The 17,575-nt window shown below is 46.2% G+C and overlaps 1 protein-coding gene across 3 annotated transcripts in view; it reads right to left on the bottom strand.

The window, feature by feature from the left end:
* Positions 1–8,621: 8,621 nt before the first annotated feature.
* The window catches only part of Thap4 (THAP domain containing 4), a 40,027-nt gene continuing 31,073 nt past the window's right edge, over positions 8,622–17,575 (bottom strand). For 2 of the 3 annotated variants that reach the window (XM_057763258.1, XM_057763259.1), the window contains 3 exons: positions 16,130–16,239; positions 15,036–15,139; positions 8,622–8,933 (listed from right to left, as the gene is read on the bottom strand). In XM_057763258.1, coding sequence (XP_057619241.1) covers positions 8,814–8,933; positions 15,036–15,139; positions 16,130–16,239 — 334 coding nt within the window. In that variant the 3' untranslated portion in view covers positions 8,622–8,813. Of the gene's footprint in view, positions 8,934–12,138; positions 12,224–15,035; positions 15,140–16,129; positions 16,240–17,575 lie in introns of all 3 variants that reach the window. The other variant, XR_009056708.1, reaches the window with a different exon arrangement.

Raw genomic sequence — 17,575 nt, 5'->3', positions numbered from 1 at the left:
TAGGAGGAGGAAGCTACAGTTGCTAGTTTTGTTTTTTTTACACTCTGTCAATCATTCATACAGATTCATACTAGCCAATACTGTCGACACTCAGTCAGACCAAAGGAAGGCTTTCCCTTCTCATGGGTTGAGGCATTGGGCCCTTGACATGGCCGGGCCTGTGTCAAACAATACACATTCACCTGGGACTTTATCTTCTCTACACATTCGCTTGGCTCCTCACATCCAGCCTTTCCTTGATACCAGTTGTTTAAATCAGGCCACGGGAGTGTTTCAGAGCCCCGGCCAGACCTGTAGTGCTGGGGAGGCGTGTGCTGGCTGGATATGCCCTGTCCTTTATCTCCCTGAACCCATCCTTTGACTTGATGGAGCCCTGGCAGCCTGCCCGCTCCCCTTCCCCCCTGGGCTGTGTGTCAGGCTGAGACAGCTCCTGTAGAAAGATGTTCTATCGCTATATGGGGTTCACATCCCCTTGGAGGGCAGAAAGGGTAAAAACCATTCGTTTTGGGTGAGCCACTGCAGGGTGTTCAGTGGCCCTCGTCAGTAGCCGTTAGAGGTTTGAAGGGCTGGTCTGTGGCCCGAGAGGGAAGGATTCTGATTGGTTCTCCAGTCCAGGCGCTAATGCTGCCTAACAGAGAGCTCTGTGCTGGTCCAGGGTCCATGCGGCACTAGAGATATTCAAGATACGGGGAAGGCCAGGTTCTGGTGACCGAATACTCTCCAAAGGGAGTTCCTTGCAAATAGTGGGGCCTTCCTAACTATGCTGGCCGAAACGGTGAAAGAAAAGGATGGACACAGGACTTCGGATTCCCAGCTCTGGCATCCCACAGAAGCCTGCAGCGCTATATCTTCCCCTAACAGAGACTCTTATCTTCTTCAGCCAGAGTTGAGGTTGCTGAGCGTCCAGCCCACGGCCTCTCACCGGTGGCTGGACCATGGCACATGCTGAACTAGTCTCACAGGAGGTCTCTTGTTAAAGGGACAGCAGGAGTTGGGATGAAGTTGTGTGGGAGGCCTTGAGGAAGCTGGGGACACTGGGCCTAATGAGAAGTCAGAGGCAACAGAATCAGCTTCCCACAGCAGCGGGTTTCTCCCTCTAAGGACAGCAAGGTCCACCACCAGGAGATGACCACCCGGCATTTCTGAGGCATGGTGAGGGCCTCCCAGGGGTCCTTAGGACCTCAACTTGGCTGTTTATGAAGCAGTTATTTGGACACAAGTTGAGACAAGTAGCCCCAAGAGGGTAGGGGACAGGACAGGGACAGGTGCACTGTAGCTATAGAAATTTTACATAATTTGTGCAAAGTGAGGGGAAATGTATAGACATGGCTATCAAGGGTGGGAGGAATGAGTGGGACCAGGTTGAGGTACTGACAAGACTCACCAAGCAGAAGCATTCAGGGTCATAGCTGTGGGCGAGATAGGAACCAGCACTGTGGTTGGCTGGACGGTGGAAGCATAGGCCTGGCGGCCACTGTGAACCAACTAAAAATGTTCAATTTTTTTTGTAGTTGTTGTATTTTTTTTTATTTTTATTTATTTATTTTGTTTTTTCGAGACAGGGTTTCTCTGTAGCTTTGGAGCCTTTCCTGGAACTAGCTCTTGCAGACCAGGCTGGCCTCGAAATCACAGAGATCTGCCTACCTCTGCCTCCCGAGTGCTGGGATTAAAGGCATGCGCCACCACCACCCGGATGGTTGTTGTATTTTTGAGACAGAGTCTCTATTTAGACCTGGCTATCATGGAACTCAATACGTAGACTAGGGTAGCTTCAGACTCACAGAGATCCTCTTGCCTCGGCTTCCTGAGTGCTGGGATTAAAGAAGTGCACCACTCTACCCAGTTGAGGGATGTAATGGAGAGACCATAAGGCCTGGTGGGTGTGAGAGTTGGCAGAGCTGTCTTGGAGCTCCCTGCTACCCATTCCCTCGCTACCCACCTCACTGCTCGGAGTCAGCTCTAGCACCTCAAGTCTTTCACTGTTAATGGCAGGTCTGCGTCCAGGCTGGCCTCCCTGTGGCGCTGGAGCCAGGAAGGACCCACTGAGGCAGGGATATTGCCCAAGGCTCACTGGCTCCTGCTCAGGCTTTAGGACTGCATGTGAAGGTTACCTACAGTCTCTCAGCCTTGGTTTCTCTCAACTACGATAAGGCTGTGACTGACAACTGAAAAGTCTTCTAGCCATCTGTCTTCCTGATGAAGCAAGAATTCCAGGGACCGCCAAGGCTTCAGTGTCAGAGATCCTTAAGCCTCACACTTGCCCCCCCCCCCCCGCCCCACCTCTAGGCCCTGCTGCACTCCTGGCTACTCCCTCCTATAAAGGTCAACCCGCTTACTCTATGCTTCCAGCCCCAAGGGGGTATCTTAGAGGTCTTTGGGTGAAGTCTTAGGGTGGAACCCTAGTATGTGACCATCAACCAGTTCTGTCTTGGCATTTGCTGCCTGGTGGACAGCAGGTGGAAGGAAGTGGGGAAGGAAGGAGGGAGAGAAAGAAAAGGCGATGTCGGTGTGTGGGTGGTCTTGTCTCTCCAGCCTTCTGTCCTTGGTGTGTTTCCCACACTAGAAAGTAAATGCTCAGAAAAGCACAGGGCTTAAAGTGGCACAGAGATCGGTGTGCACATTTAGTCAGAGGACACAATGGGGACAGGACACATTCCAACAGCAAAAAGATAAAAGCTGGAGACATAAATGGAACAGGAACTGGGAAGTCTATATGAGGCCAGCTCTAAAAACACCTTCAAGTCACAAGACAGAGCGGAACAGACAGAAGGCCAGCAAGGAGCCCTCCAGGTGGGCACTCATAAACCAGATAGATTCCTTACAAAACAGGGTGTTTCCTGTCTTAATCAAAACAAGCTAATTATAGAATTCATGAAAGGGGGCAGGGGAGTGCACACCCAAGAGCGGGCAAGCCAGCATGCAGTCCAAGAACCATTCCCGCCCCCAGTGGGAGAAATAGGAGGGCAGTCCTCCTTGCCCCATCCGACCTTGAGGCTCTAGTACAATCAGAAGCCGGAAAACCAGGGATGTGGATAACCCAGGGTCACACTTCAATGTCTACAAAGTTCAGTCTGATGACAGTGTCTTCACAAGCCCAGAGAACAACTTCAACAGATCTGCACTGTGACCCCTGCACCAAGACCAATGCCAGTAAAAGCAAAGGCCAGTGAAAATGTGGGCAATACTAGAAAAAAAGTCTGCCGGGTGGTGGTGGCGCACACCTCTAATCCCAGCACTCGGGAGGCAGAGGCAGGCGGATCTCGGAGTTTGAGGCCAGCCTGGTCTACAGAGTAAGTTCCACGTGTGCTCAAAGTCTGATAAGTAGAGGTGAGAGCTACAACGCATGACTGTACCAAATGACGCTGGGTTGGACACTCTAAGATGGTTAAAATGTTGACTTTTGTGTTGCATGTATTTTACTTTAATAAAAAAAATTGTAATTAAAAAGTGAGGGGATTAGGATGAATGTTTCTAATTCAAAGAAGTTTGTAAACTCTGTGTCACGAAGAAAAACAAAATACAAGAGAAATACAGACCCAAACCCAATTTCCCACCTATCATTGCTCCAAATCCACGTCCAATACCATTCTCTTTTGTTTTGGGGAGTGGGCACCTGGCCCAGGCACTGGGGTTTGGAACCCCATGGAGGAAGGGCCACGTCTAAACAAGCGAGCCCTGTGAGTTGCAATCTCACTTCTAGAAATCAATGACAAAAAAACAAAATGGAAAAATTCCAAAATGACAGAAAAGGCTTCATATGCCACTGTTTAATGAGCAAAAGATGAAGGGATCCTAATGCTGGCATCAGGGAGGGATAGCAGATGCATCCCGTTCTAGAATTCTGACAACAAAACCGCTCATGGGATTTACATGAGCAAAATGAACTTAAGAGAACCACCAAATCCAGAAACAGAACAACTGAACTTATATACCAAACTGGTGTCATGGCACAGTCAGAAATTAATATAACATATTTAAGTTTTGTTTTTAATAGAAGTATAAAGACTAGCAAAAATCAAATTTGAATCAGCGGTCTTGTCATTAAAAATTATTTTCAAGATAACTGCATATATCCTATACAATTAGGTAACAGTACTTATTTAAAGTTTCAGCTTAGAAGAAACAGAACCAAAGAATATAAATTTTAAAAAACCATTATAGTCTTAAACTTGAATTGGAAACTGGCCCTCTAGCAGCTTCCTCCCCCAGAGATCACCCAGGCTCCTCTGCAGTCTCCTCCCCTGGAGAGTTGGTAAGACAGCAAGCTGCAACTTTGTAGCTCTCAGCTCTGCATCTCTCCCATCCCCTTGCAGCTGCTCTCCCCTCTACTTTCCAGAGGTCCTTGAATTTTCGCTGGAAGTTTATCAGTGCCTTCCGGATTTCTTCGTCCCCAACCCCATCCTGCCGCACTCCCTAAAGCCTGTAATAAGAGAACCTCGTTTGTTCTTTGGATCTCAAGGGAATTCACAGATACTATGATGTAATTTTCCTAACCCTTTGGAACCCAGGGAACTAAGGGCTCTTTCCCTTCAGGACCCCTCCCCCGCGGACAACTCTTCGCTCCTCAGACTTGAAGGCTTGCTGTCCCCTTCAGGCTGGGATGCTGCAGCGCTGAGGGTGCTCATGTGTAGGGTGATTTTTTTACGTGCATGTGTGGATGCAGGAAAGGGCCAGAAGAGGGTGTCAGACTCCCTGGAGCTGGAGTGACAGGTTGTAAGATGCTGGATGTGGGGGAAGCAGTAAGGCAAGAGCTGTAAATGCCCCACTGCAGAACCACCTCTCCAGCCATACGTGTGTGCAAGGTATTCATGCACACGTGTGTGCTCCTGTGAGGGCCAGAAGACAACCCAGGGCTGTTGTTTCTCAACAGCTATTCACTCTTCAATTTTTTTTTTTTAGATTTGTTTTATGAGTGTTTCGCCCGATGTACATATGCATACATGTACATATGCCACATGTGTGCCTGGTGCCTGTGGAGATAAGGGGAAGGGGATCAAGTTCCTGGAACCAGAGTTATAGACAGTGGTAAACCACCATGTGGATGCTGAAACTGAACCAGGCTTTCTGCAAGAGCAGTAAAAGCTCTTCAACTACTGGGCTATCTCTCCAGTCCCTCCTGCCTGCTTTTTGAGACACGGTTTCTTATTGGACTGGAGCTTGCCAATTAGGGTAGGTTCAGATCTGCCGGTCTCAGCTGCTCCAGCACTGGGGTGGCAAGCATTTCCCACCACACCCAGCTTCTTGTGTTTGTATGGTTTGTGCATGTGTGTGAGGCCAAGGGTTGACACTGGGTGTCTTTCTTACTTGCTCTCCACCTCTGGCTGTCCTGGAACTCCCTATGACCAGTCTGCCCTCAGACTCCCAGATCCGCCTGCTACTGCAGCAGGTGCTGGGATTAAAGGCAAGCACTGCCATTCCAGATTCCACCTTTTATTTATGTGCATGTGTGCACTTATGGCGGCCAGAAGAGGATGTTGGAGCTCCCAGAGCTGGAGCCACAGTCACCTGGGAGCTGTGGATGCTGGGATCTGAATTTGGGTCCTCTGGGATAGTAGCAGGGTGCTTTTTAACCTCTGAGCCATCTAGTTCTCCACCTTGTTTTCCCCCACCTAGTTTTTTGAGACAAGATCTCTCACTGAATCTGAAGCATGTCCATTTGGTTAGATTGAATGGCCAGCAAGCTGCAGGGCTCCTCCTGTCTCTACTTTCCCAGCACTGGGATTATGGGTTATCGTTAAAATTTCTTCACATAGGAAGACACAGGCAATCCCTTCTCCACAGGTCCCCCAAGCAAATGTAGGCATGATTCTGACAAAATTTACTCTGGTGAACCAATGACTTTCTTGGGCTTTCTTACGGCACATAGGTGAAGTTATTTTCAGGGAGTGGGCACTCCCTTGTCCCAGCAGACTGTACCCGGAAAGTCTTTACCCAACAGGGGAGGGCTTTCCTACAGCACAAAGATGAAGCCCTACTCCTCGAGTCTCAGCCCACATACTCTAGCCCTTTCCAGAGGTCATGGGCAACAAAATGTCCTTCCTTCGACTGCTGACAGTATGGTGTCCTAACTGGTACAAGTAGGGTACAAAAGACAGTGACTATCAAATCTTGTCAAGACAAGGCAGGACAGTCCTTTAGAAACCTTGCTTCCTGGAAAAGTCTGTCGAATATCTAGGCCTTTTGGCTAAAGATGGATACCCCAATGTTGCAGAGGAACTTTGGGTGATTGTCCAGGCAGCCAGCTGCTTTTGCAATTTCTCACACTTTTTGGAAGGTTTTTGGAAGTTACTTGCTTGCACTTCCTGCTTATTCAGCTGATATTATTTCTACCTTGGGTCTCTGAGAAAGTTGAAAACTAGATAGCTATAGTTTTCCTTGTTTACAAGACTCAGAAAAGAAATTCACTAAAGAAGTGTAAAGTGTGTAAGTTTCAAAAACATCAAAAGATAGTTTTAGATGATAATGCAAGTTATAATAGAAAATTAGATACAAGACTTTGGACTCACCAAGATAGGATAGATAATGGAATATTTTCTCTGACTTTGCCAAATGCAAATAGTCTAGACATTGTTGATGTATTTATTGCCCATATATATTATATAGATATTGTACTTATTATAGTTTCCTCATATTAGTTATAACCTTTTTATATTAAACAAAAGGGGAATATAGTGATATTTTATGATCTAACAAATAATCTTTTTTGTATATAACAGGCCTGTATATAATAGGTGGGATATAACACTTGTATATAACAGGTGGTAGGGAATGGGTGGCTACTGAGGTGAAGGTCTCCCCACCCTCCCTATCCTTCCATGATGGGGAGTACAGTCAACAAGCCCAGCTGGGATGCCCCCGTGCCAGCGGGCAAAGCTCAACTGCCTCAAGATGTCAGCTGTTTGACTGAGAGGACAGTCACAACACAGGAATATGCGCCACACACACTTTTTGCACAGGTGCTGTTTGTGCGGCAAGAGCTTTACTGACGGCACTACCTCCCCAGTCCCTCGTCTGTATCTGTCGATGTGTATGCCACAAGCTAATGTCGTCAGGGCGTTTTCCTCAGCATTTTTACCATTGTGAGAGAGTAGCTGGAATTGTGCTAAGATGATTTTGCTCAGGGTTTCAGGTGCCAGTCCATCACGGTCAGAAGGGTTTGGTGAAGCAACTCCCATCACAACAACCAGGGAGAAGAGCAAAGGGCATACTGAAAAGAGCCAGGACGAGATAGAGGCCCTAAGGACACACCCTAACCTATTTCTTCCAGCTAGGCTCCCCCACCTACCGCTCACCACTTCCTAGTAATGCCACCATATGCATGATCCATCAAGTGATTAAGCCCTTGATTAGGTCAGAGTCCTTATGATCTAAGAGTGTCTGGAGACTCCCTCAGACACACCCAGGGGTGCGCGTCCCTGATCCCTTAGGTGCTTCTCAGTGTAGTCAAGCTAACACTTAACTGCCACGAGAAGGTCACGGACTCCGCAATGTAACTTCACATGTTGTCTCAGGGAAAATAAGAGAAAATAAACGTAAAATGACCTCCTGGGGCTAGGGCTGGGGCTCAGCTGGCGAAATGCTTGTCTAGCGTCCGTGAAGCTCTGGGTTTGACCCTCTGCCCCGCATGAAGTCAGGCTTTGTGACACACACTTGTAACACAAACCAAGAGTTCAAAGTCATTCTTGGCTACATAAGTCAGTTTAGGCTTCATGAGACCTTGTTTCCAAAACAGAGTTTTTGTTCATGAAAAGACATGGAAGTTGAGTAGCCCACATGAAGAACCTGTGTATTTCTAGGCTTTGGTTTCTATTTCCACCCACCAGAAAGATCCAGGGCTCTAGGACCTGAGCAGACTTGGGTCTGAGGCAGGCAGCCCAAACAGGTTGATAGATCAAAGACTCTTTTGGCCTCTAGGGCATAATTTGAGTCCCGGATGTCTGCCAAAGCAAAAGCAGCACCTGACTGAAACTGTATGCAACTTTTTGCTGGGTGTCCACAGACACTGCAGGTACTCTTACCCCAAAGCACAGACCCAGGGAGAAAGCACCAACTACCAGCTTCATGGCCAGGGGGCTCAGGGGCCAACTCAGCCAGCTCTGGAGGGAACATCTGAGAAAATCCCAATCACGACAACCATAAGTAACAGAACAGGGCAGCCAGGCTACCGAGCTTATGGTCACACACGCACGCACATACAGGACTTCCGAGTAGAAAGCTGAGAACCAGGGTAGGTTGCTGGGGTTAACTGTAGAAAGTCCTGGATTCCACCTCCAGTACTTGGGGGGCAGGAGGGGGAGAAGGAAGGAAGGAAGGAAGGAAGGACGGAAGGAAGGAAGGAAGGAAGGAAGGAAGGAAGGAAGGAAGGAAGGAAGGAAAGAAGGAAAGAAGGAAGGAAGGAACCTTTGTGGAAGAGGCTTGGGGTTAGAGGGCATTATACGCACTATAGTCTTTGCCTAGCATGAGTTAGATCCTTACCATTGCAAAAAATAAAAACAAAACCTGTAAAAAGTAGGTAGGGAGGGGAGGAACGGAAGGAAAGGAAGCATGTAATCCTTTCTTAAAGAAAAGCCTGGAAAACAAACTATCAGCAACAGATGAAAAATGTACAGTCTACACAGTGATAATATTCAAAATCCTCAGCCATAAAAATAAAGGCCTTTTATTTGGTTTTCTATGCCATTACAAGATCATCTGGACAACAGTTCTGTGAGAGCAGAGCCTGCGGCCACACCGTGTCTGCATAGGATGTTTACTGAACTGGGGGCTAGACGCAGGAGCCAGACTCCTCCCCAGGCTCTGGGAGCCGCTCCAGGTTATGGGGTCACCTTCTTGTAGGTAACATGAAGATGCTGAGTCATTGGCTGTGTAGTGGTTGCCATAGAGACCGTCTGTTCAAGTTTGCCTTCAGAATTCAGTCTGAATTTTCGAGTAATCTGAGTAGAGAACAAAACAAAGCACTTAAGTTGTATACCTTCAAATTATTCAATAAAAGCTGGGTGTGGTGGCGCAGGCCCAGAATCCTAGCACTCAGCAGGCTGGGACAAGAGAGTGATCTCAAATTCTAGGTCAGCCTGGCAACATGAGTTTCACACTAGCCTAGGTTTTGTTTTGGAAAAAAAAAAAAAATACTGAACAAACACTGGAGTGTCCACCTGTGTCAGCCACTGGTCAGAGGCCTGTGAGCAGGGTACCCTCAGTGGTTAAGATTCTGGGCGTGAGCCACCATGGGACACACCAACCGCTTTCCAGCAGTGAGCTACTGTTAGGTCTGTTAATATTTGATGGTGTTCTGCTGGCTATAATCTCCCACTTCCATCTGAGCCATCTTAAACCATATCGAATGTGTTCTTGGAGGACCGGGGCAGCACACGGGTCTACTATAGCATATGGCTCTTCCCGCAAGAGTTTGAGTAGATCCTGAGTCACGTCCTCAACCACAGTCCTCGTGTGTGGAAGGCTGTGGACAGTGTGATCACAGGAGAGATGAATGTCTAAACTCTAAGGGCCGATCACTTCACTGCTCCAGGACCATGGGCTACCTTCTTGCCACATCCATTACTGGGATTCCCAACCCTTTTGCTGAAAAGAAGACAAAAATGTCAGTCATTCCAAATTTAGTTAGAGGGGCTGAAGAGACATGGCTCAGTGGTTAAGAGCACTTACTGCTCTATCAGAGGACCAGATGTATACACAGACACACACAGACAAGTAAGTTTAAAAACAGAAAAACAAATCAAAAGTCTACTTAAGGATTGAAGAACTATTTCAGTTGGTAGAGTGGTTGCTTTCATGCATGAAACCTGGCTTAGCTCCCCAGCACTAAATGAACTGGATGTGGTGGTGCATGCCTGCAATACCAATACCTGCCCAATACCTGGAGGGAGAGGTAGGAGTATCATGAGTTCAAGGCCAGCCTGGGATGCTTGAGTCTGTCAAAACAAAACAAAACAAAAACAAAACAAAACAAAAAACCAACAACAAAAATCCTCAACCCCCCTCCCCCCCAAAAAAAACCCAAAACCAAACCAAAACAAAAAGTTCTTTAAGGGTATCAGGAAGCACCAAGGACACAAGGAGGAGAGAGGTGGAGGTGGCTCCTGACTTAGACCTGCTGGCCCAGTGAGGATCGGAGGGCTTTCTTGGATTTCAACACTGTCTAGCTGAGAAAATAACTTGGCTTCCACTGGATTCCCACCCAGTCCCGCTCCGCACAAGAGCTGGGGCCAAGCCAAGCAGAAACAGACCAGTGAGTCCAGTCCAAGAACGCTGTGATGAGGGAAGCAAAGTCTCAAATTATCGCTTTAAAAACTTCTTTTTTCCCCCTGGACACAGGGTTTCTCTGTAGCTTTAGAGCCTGTTCTGGAAACTTGCTCTGTAGCCCAGGCTGGTCTCAAACTCACAGAGATCCGCCTTCCTCTGCTTCCCAAGTGCTGGGATTAAAGGCGTGCGCCACCACCGCCTAGCACTCTTTAGCTTTTTATGCTAGAATTAAGGGAGAAAAAATCCAGGAGAAAAGGGCAAAAGAAAGTATGTAAACAAAAATACGAAGAGACTGCCTCCCAGCAGGATGTCCACCTTGGTGTTATGCGGAGACATCAGAGAAATTCGGCATATTAAATAGGACTGGAAAATGCACAGTAGGAAACGTATTGACTAAAGCCTGGGGAGAGAAAAATGAAGATGGGTGAATGTAGAAGAGATACAATGGGAACTGAGACAAGATAGAAAGACGGGAAACTAGATGGCTCAGGAAGGAAAGCTTTTTTACCTCAGGGTCTGGTACATGGCTCCCACTGGCTGAGCAGTAAGGGCTTCAACACAGCCAACAGAATTAAAACCGAGGCGAACAGCATGCATGTCTGCCACTGAAGCTGAAGCAGGCAGATGCATGGCCAGCCTGGGCTACATGTAGACAGTTTGTTAGACAAGCTGGGGAGTGGAGAGCAGCCGAGCACAAAGGGCAGATAACCGTCACTTTCCACGGGTCCTCAGTCCTGACGTGTTTAATCTACAGTTCCATTGAACAGCTAAGGCCTTCACCCTGCAAAGTCCTTTCCAAAGGACACTGAAGTGGAGTGGGAAGGACAGACACACAGACTTTACTACCCAGCTCTTAATAATGAATAGAAAATCCAGACAAAATTAGGAAATTAAGGATATTTTGCAACATAATAACTCAAGTAGATCTAACAGATCACACAGAGTGCTCTAACCAACAGCAGTTACACACACTCAAGTGTTTATGTGACATTCTATAGGACCAACATTGAGTTATGCCACAAACCAAGTTTTTTATTTTTCTTCTGGTTTTTCGAAACAGGGTTTCTCTGTGTAACAGCCCTAGCTGTCTTGGAACTCAAATAAACGTTACTCAGCCAAAGAGATCCCTGGGTCAGTCACCTTCCCTGACACTCAATCAGCCTCCCACCGCGTTGATCTGGGACTGTTTTCTGTGTCTAGAGCCTGCCCACCTGACACCGCTCCCTGAAACCCAAGAGGCCCAAGACTCAAACCAAGCATCATTTGGCTGATCCACTACCTGACAGCAAACAAAGACCTCAACACACACCAACAAAGGTGTGACCAGATATCCACACCAAGAAACACATCCCTCAAACACAAACATTAACACTGAAGACAGCTGTCTCCTCCAGAAACCAGCTCCCTAGTGTAGTGTTTCCTAAGAAAAGCAATGGAACTGAAGCACAAGAGGGGACTTCAAAACGGCACCTGTGACATACTCATGAACCTTAAAAAGGATATGGATACGGGCTGGAGAGATGGTTTAGTGGGTGATAACTCTTTATGCTCTTTCAGAGGACCCAGGTTCACTTCCCAGCCCTCACATGGAGGCTCACACCTGTCCGTAACTCAGTTCCAGGGTTCCTGACACCCTCGCACAGATGTACATGTAGGCAAAACACCAATGGACATAAAATGAACATTAATGAACATAAAATGAACGTCAATGAACATAAAATAAATTTTAAAAAGAGAATATGAATAAATATCTCAGTGAAGACTAGAAAAACACAAGCAACTAGTTGAATGAATTAATGAAAACAATTCAAGGCATGAAAATAGAATTTAACAAAGAAATAGAATCACTATAGAAAAGCCAAACTTAATAAAACTCACAATGAAAAACTCAGGAAGCCAAACAAAAAGCTCAGATAAAAGCCTCACCAACAGATCAAACCATGTAGAGGACAGAATTCCACATCTGGAAGACAAGATAAAAGAAATGGATAGCTCAGTCAAAGAAAATATTCAATCTAAAAAATCAGGCATAAAACATTCAGAAAATCTAGGACACTATGAACCCTATAAACAATAGTTATAGAGGAAGAAAAAACCTAGATCAAAAGCATAGAAAATAGTTTTAGCAAAATAATAAAAGAAAATTTCCCAAATTTATAGAAAGAGGAGCCTATCAAGGCACAAAAGGTATACAGAACACCAACTGATCAGGACCAGAAAAGACAGTCTCCACTATACATAGTCAAACGCTAATGTACAGAACGAAAAGGGAGATTAAGAACTGCAAGGGAAGCTAGGCACTGGAGGTGCACACCTTTAATCCCAACACTCAGGAGTAGGAGGCAAGCAGGTCTCTGAGTGTGAGGGCAGACTGGTCTACAGAGTGAGTTCCAGGACAGCCAGGTCTCCATGGAGAAACCCCATCTCGAAAAACAATGACAACAACAACAACAACAAGCTGCAAGGGAAAAAGACCGAGTCACATATAAACGCAGGCCCACTGATTTATCAGTGGAGGCTCAGAAAGCCAGAAGGGCCTGGATGGGTGTTCTATAAACTCTGAAAGACTATAGAGACAAACCCAGACTACTATACCCACCAAAACTATCAACTACACTAGAAGGAAAACATCCCATGATAAAAAAAAAAAAAAAAATTAAGACATTTCTGACCACCAGTCCAGCTCTATAGAAAATAATAGGAGGAAAACTTAACTCTAAAAGTTAGGTGAACTACACCCAATAGAACACAAGGAAAAAATAATAACAGAACAGGAAACCCAAATAAATTTTAGAACAAAAACATAACAGGAATTAATAAGCACTACTAAAAAGCTCTCAATTTTTTTAGATTTAAGTATTTATTTTATGGGAGTTTTGCCTGCATGTATGTCTGTGCAGCATGTACATGACTGGCGTCCTTGAATGACAGAAGTGGCACTGGATCCTCTGGAACTGGGCAGTCATAGGTGGCTGTGAGCCACCATGAGTGCTGGGGACCAAACCATGCCCTATGCAAGAATGGCAAGCACTTTTAACCACTGAGCCATGTCTCCAGCACCAATAACTCTGATCTTAAGTCCCCAATAAAAAGACACAAACTAATAGACTGCATTAGAGAACAAAATCTTTTTGCTGCCTCCAATAATCATCATCAATGATAGATATCACCTTAGGGTAAAGGGGCGGGAAAAGGAGCTCCCAAGAAAACAGAACTAAGACATAAGCAGGTATATATATATCCACCAAAAGGATGTTACAATCGTAATCCCTTTTGCACCAAACACGAGAACACCCAAGTTCATAAAACACTACTACAGCTAAAATTACATACTAGTCCTCTCAGTGATACTGATGTCAAAACCCTACACTCACCAATAGAGAGGTCATCCAAATAAAAACTAATCAGAAATATCAGAGCTAAATAACATCATAAGTCAAATGAACCTTATAGATATTTACAGGATATTCTACCCAAACACTGAAAAATATATTTCCTTCTCAGCAGTCCATGGAACTTTCTCTAAAATTTATCACATATTAGGACACAAAGCAAGTTTTAACAGATACAGGAAAATTGGAATAACATTCTGCATCCTATCTGACCATCATGGATTAAAACTGGGTATCAGCTACAAGCGGAGTACAGAAAGTACACAAACTTCACGAAGCTGAACAACTCACTACCACTTTTAACCACTGAGCCATATCTCCAGCACCAATAACTCTGATCTTAATTCCCCAATAAAAGACATGAACTAATAGACCACATTAGAAAGTAGGGTGAAGACAGAAATCAAGAAGGAAATTAAACATTTTTTATATTGGACAAAAATAAAAATACAACACACCAAAATAAAGGCAGTTCAAAAAGAAAAGAGAGTTCCAGACACAGCCAGGACTACATAGAGAAACCCTGTGAAAAACCAAGAGAATAAGCAGGTGGAAAGACAAACCATATGTTCATATGAGCATGGTCTAAGAGATATGCAGCACCTTATTAACCACGAGAGGACAAATCACTGAGCAGACGGATATCAGAACACACTGCATCCCACAGAAAGGCAAATGTGACAGATTAAAGGTCTAATGGAGAAAAGCAAAAAGCATAAGAAAGGGAGGTAGTATTTTTATTATTAATTACTATTATTTTGAAGTAGAAAACGAACTCCTAAGTAAGCGCTCGAGTCCAGATGTGATAAAAGAAACACCTGGGCAGATGGCATTATAAATTAAAGGAGCCTGACTGGGGCCACACTAGTCACACAGGAACAGACAACAGATGACAGCCACAGCATGTAAAAAGCCTCCAATAAACCAACAATAGAATCACAAACTGTAGAAAACCCAGTGTAAATGGAATAAGCAAGTTAATATAGATTCACAAGTTAGAGAGAAAACAAGAACGGAAGTAAGCAGGAAAGAGTCAGGCAACGCTACCAGTTTCACTGTGAAGCAATTTACCAGGATCTCCCATTCAAAATGGACCTACCCCTTTGGTTCAGTAATTTAGGAGACATTTATCCAATAGATCTGGATAGATCCAAAAAAGTATACAGCGCAAATGTAAAGGAATATTTGTGATGGAAAACAAACACCTGAAAGGTGCAGGGACCAGGTATTACAGCAGGGATCATTCACCTCGCGGGAGGGTGTGGAATGAGAACAGTAAGGAGCTGGAGACAGCAGTACGGAACTCCGAAGTCTGTCTGATGGTGTGGTACCACTGCCAAGTGCAAACACGCTGGGAACAACTGAGAGGGAGGTCGCGCTCACCTGCTCCACATGGGGCTCCTTGGCAAAGGAGATCCTGGAGATGGAATGGGATGAGATACAGAGCTCGTGCCCGTTCACCTCGCCCTCCTCAACCTCCACTATACCTGTAAGGGAGGGGCAGTTAGTGTGGTCCCCAGGCTTCCCACCTTCAGAAGCACTGTGGGCAGTCACGGGAAACCTTAACTTTGCTACCACCCAGGTACAGCATTTCTTCCCTCTCCTCTGAAGTTACTCTTGCAGGTACCAAGGAAGTGACTCAGAATCCCCCACCCACTTGTGTGTGTCTGTTTACTCATGTGGGGGTCAGAGGTTAACTTTGTGTTTTTCTCTGTGGTTTTCTTTCTTACTTTTTTTTTTGGAGACACGTTCAGTCTCTCACCCTTTTGCTAGGCTGGCTGGTGGCTAGAAAGCCCTAGCGATCTGCCTGTCTCTGCACTCGCAATGCCGGCTTACAGGTGTGTAGCATTGTTTTGTGGGTATTGGGGATTCGGACTCAGGTCCTCATGCTCACACAGAAAGAACTTTGCCCACTAAGCTATCTCCCCAGCCCTGTTCTTGAGACGGGTTCTCATTATGCTGCTTAGGCTGGTCTGGAATTCATGGAGTTAAGATCCTCCTGCCTGATCAAATGCTCTGCAGAGGTGCTTGAACTCCAGTCCTCCGACCTGCATTTCTCAACAGGAGTAATACTACCCTATGCTGAAAAAGGAGCCACAGATGAAGGCCCTCTGGCTTTTGCATACTCCCGTGTCTGACAGCGCCTGGTGCCAGCATCACTCCAAGTTAGGTAATCCTGAACAGAAGTGAGACTGGACATGGTCAAAGTCACACAGGCTGTCAAGTGAGTTCTAAGACATCAGCTTGTCAGACTTCCAGACAAAGACCATGTGTGGCCAGTTGGCCTGTTCTTGCCAGGACCTGTCTGTCCTTTGGGCATATATTGTGCTGGCACGGGTAAAATACCAAAACTAAGACTGAGCTAGGAGGAAGGCTGAAGTCCCGACAATACAGAACCATGAGCAGAAGCACACTTAGAGCCACCTGAGACGACTGCAGTAACGCTGGCCAGCAGGCCCTGGGAAGGGGCCCCGTACCTGTGTTCTGGGCACTGACAAAGGCCACCTTGTTGGTGTCAGGTTTGAGGCGGATGAAGCCACACTCTCTGTGCATTGGTTTGTGTGTGTCTGGATGGAAGGAGTTGAACCTGGAAGGGAAATCAGAGATGTGAAGCAGACACAGGACCTCAAAGGGCTGCCTCACAAAACTTGCTGTTGCAAGGCTTCTCCTCTGGGCGTGACATGATCATCCCATGCCACCTTGGAGAGTACCTCAGCCTCGTAGTCATGGCAATGGAAGAAGTAAAACAGTGACAGCTGGGCCTGTGAAAATGGTGAAGCGGCTTTTTGCTTCTCGCTGCATAGCCCTGGCTGGCCTGTAACTCACAACCTGCCTGTCTCTCGAGTACTGGGATCAAAGACACGTATCGCCACACCCAGCTAATAATAGTTTTAACACTCCTAGCAGAAGGGGGAGAACTATAGGAGCTTCCCTGGGAATTCTAGCCGCCATTCTCTTCTGCCTCACCTCTGAGCCGTATGGTAAGATGGGGTTTCGTAGAGACATGGCTACTTGAGGGTCACCTACAGTTTTCTAAGTAACCTCTATAATCTCATTGGTTTGAGAACCACTTTGGTCCACAGTTGGTGAGTAGACATTTGTTCATGTCTCCTTGGGGAGAGTTAATGCAGCGAACTGGAGTCCTAATGTGGGGCAGCAGATCCATGATGGATTTGGGAAGAGCAAGTGCACAGCCTTTGCTTTGTGCAGCGAATACAACTAAGACCAACTGTCTCAGGACACAGTGTCAGGGACTTCTTTCCCATGTGTATGTGGTGTGTGTCTTTCTGCTGTGGCAGCAGTCAGGGGGCCTTGCTTTGGGTAGTAAATCACATAACTAACACTGAGACATTGGGGGTGGTGGGAGGCATTCCTCAGGACGGCTTTCTCGCTCCATATTGACCTTGATGAGGGAGGTCCCACCTGAAAACAGCTCAAGGACCACAGCAGTCCCGGAGAGCAGCACGTATGGGACAAGGGTTCAGCAGGCTGCGACGGCAGCTGTGTGGCTGCTACTGCATATAAGACATATGACCAAAATCAGGACAGCTCCCCAGCAAGACCTTGCTTGTGTCAAGTAAGAATTATGATGGGAAGGGTCATACAGCCATTATTCTCCATGTTAGTCCTGATTTAGCAGGTAAATTAGATACAAAGATGAGTTAAAAGAGTTGCTGGCTCACCACTTCTTGTTGCTGGGCGGCGGGGGGGGGGGCAAACAGAAAGAGCACACACTAGATCCGTGTTAAATAGTCCCTCCTGTGAGTGATTAAAGACATGAATCCCATGGAAGAGTCAGCTGGTGAAGAGGAAAAGATAAGGTAAAAATGACAGCAGTTCCGGCTCAGTCCAACTTCTCATCTACGGGAAGGGAAAGTCTACAGTTCTGAGTTCAATTCCCAGTCACCACATGGTGGCTCACA

Source organism: Chionomys nivalis, chromosome 2 (genome assembly GCF_950005125.1).
Source record: "Chionomys nivalis chromosome 2, mChiNiv1.1, whole genome shotgun sequence".
Lineage (NCBI taxonomy): Eukaryota > Metazoa > Chordata > Mammalia > Rodentia > Cricetidae > Chionomys > Chionomys nivalis.
Note: the sequence above shows the minus strand (reverse complement) of the source record. Positions and strands in the feature narration are given on the sequence as shown.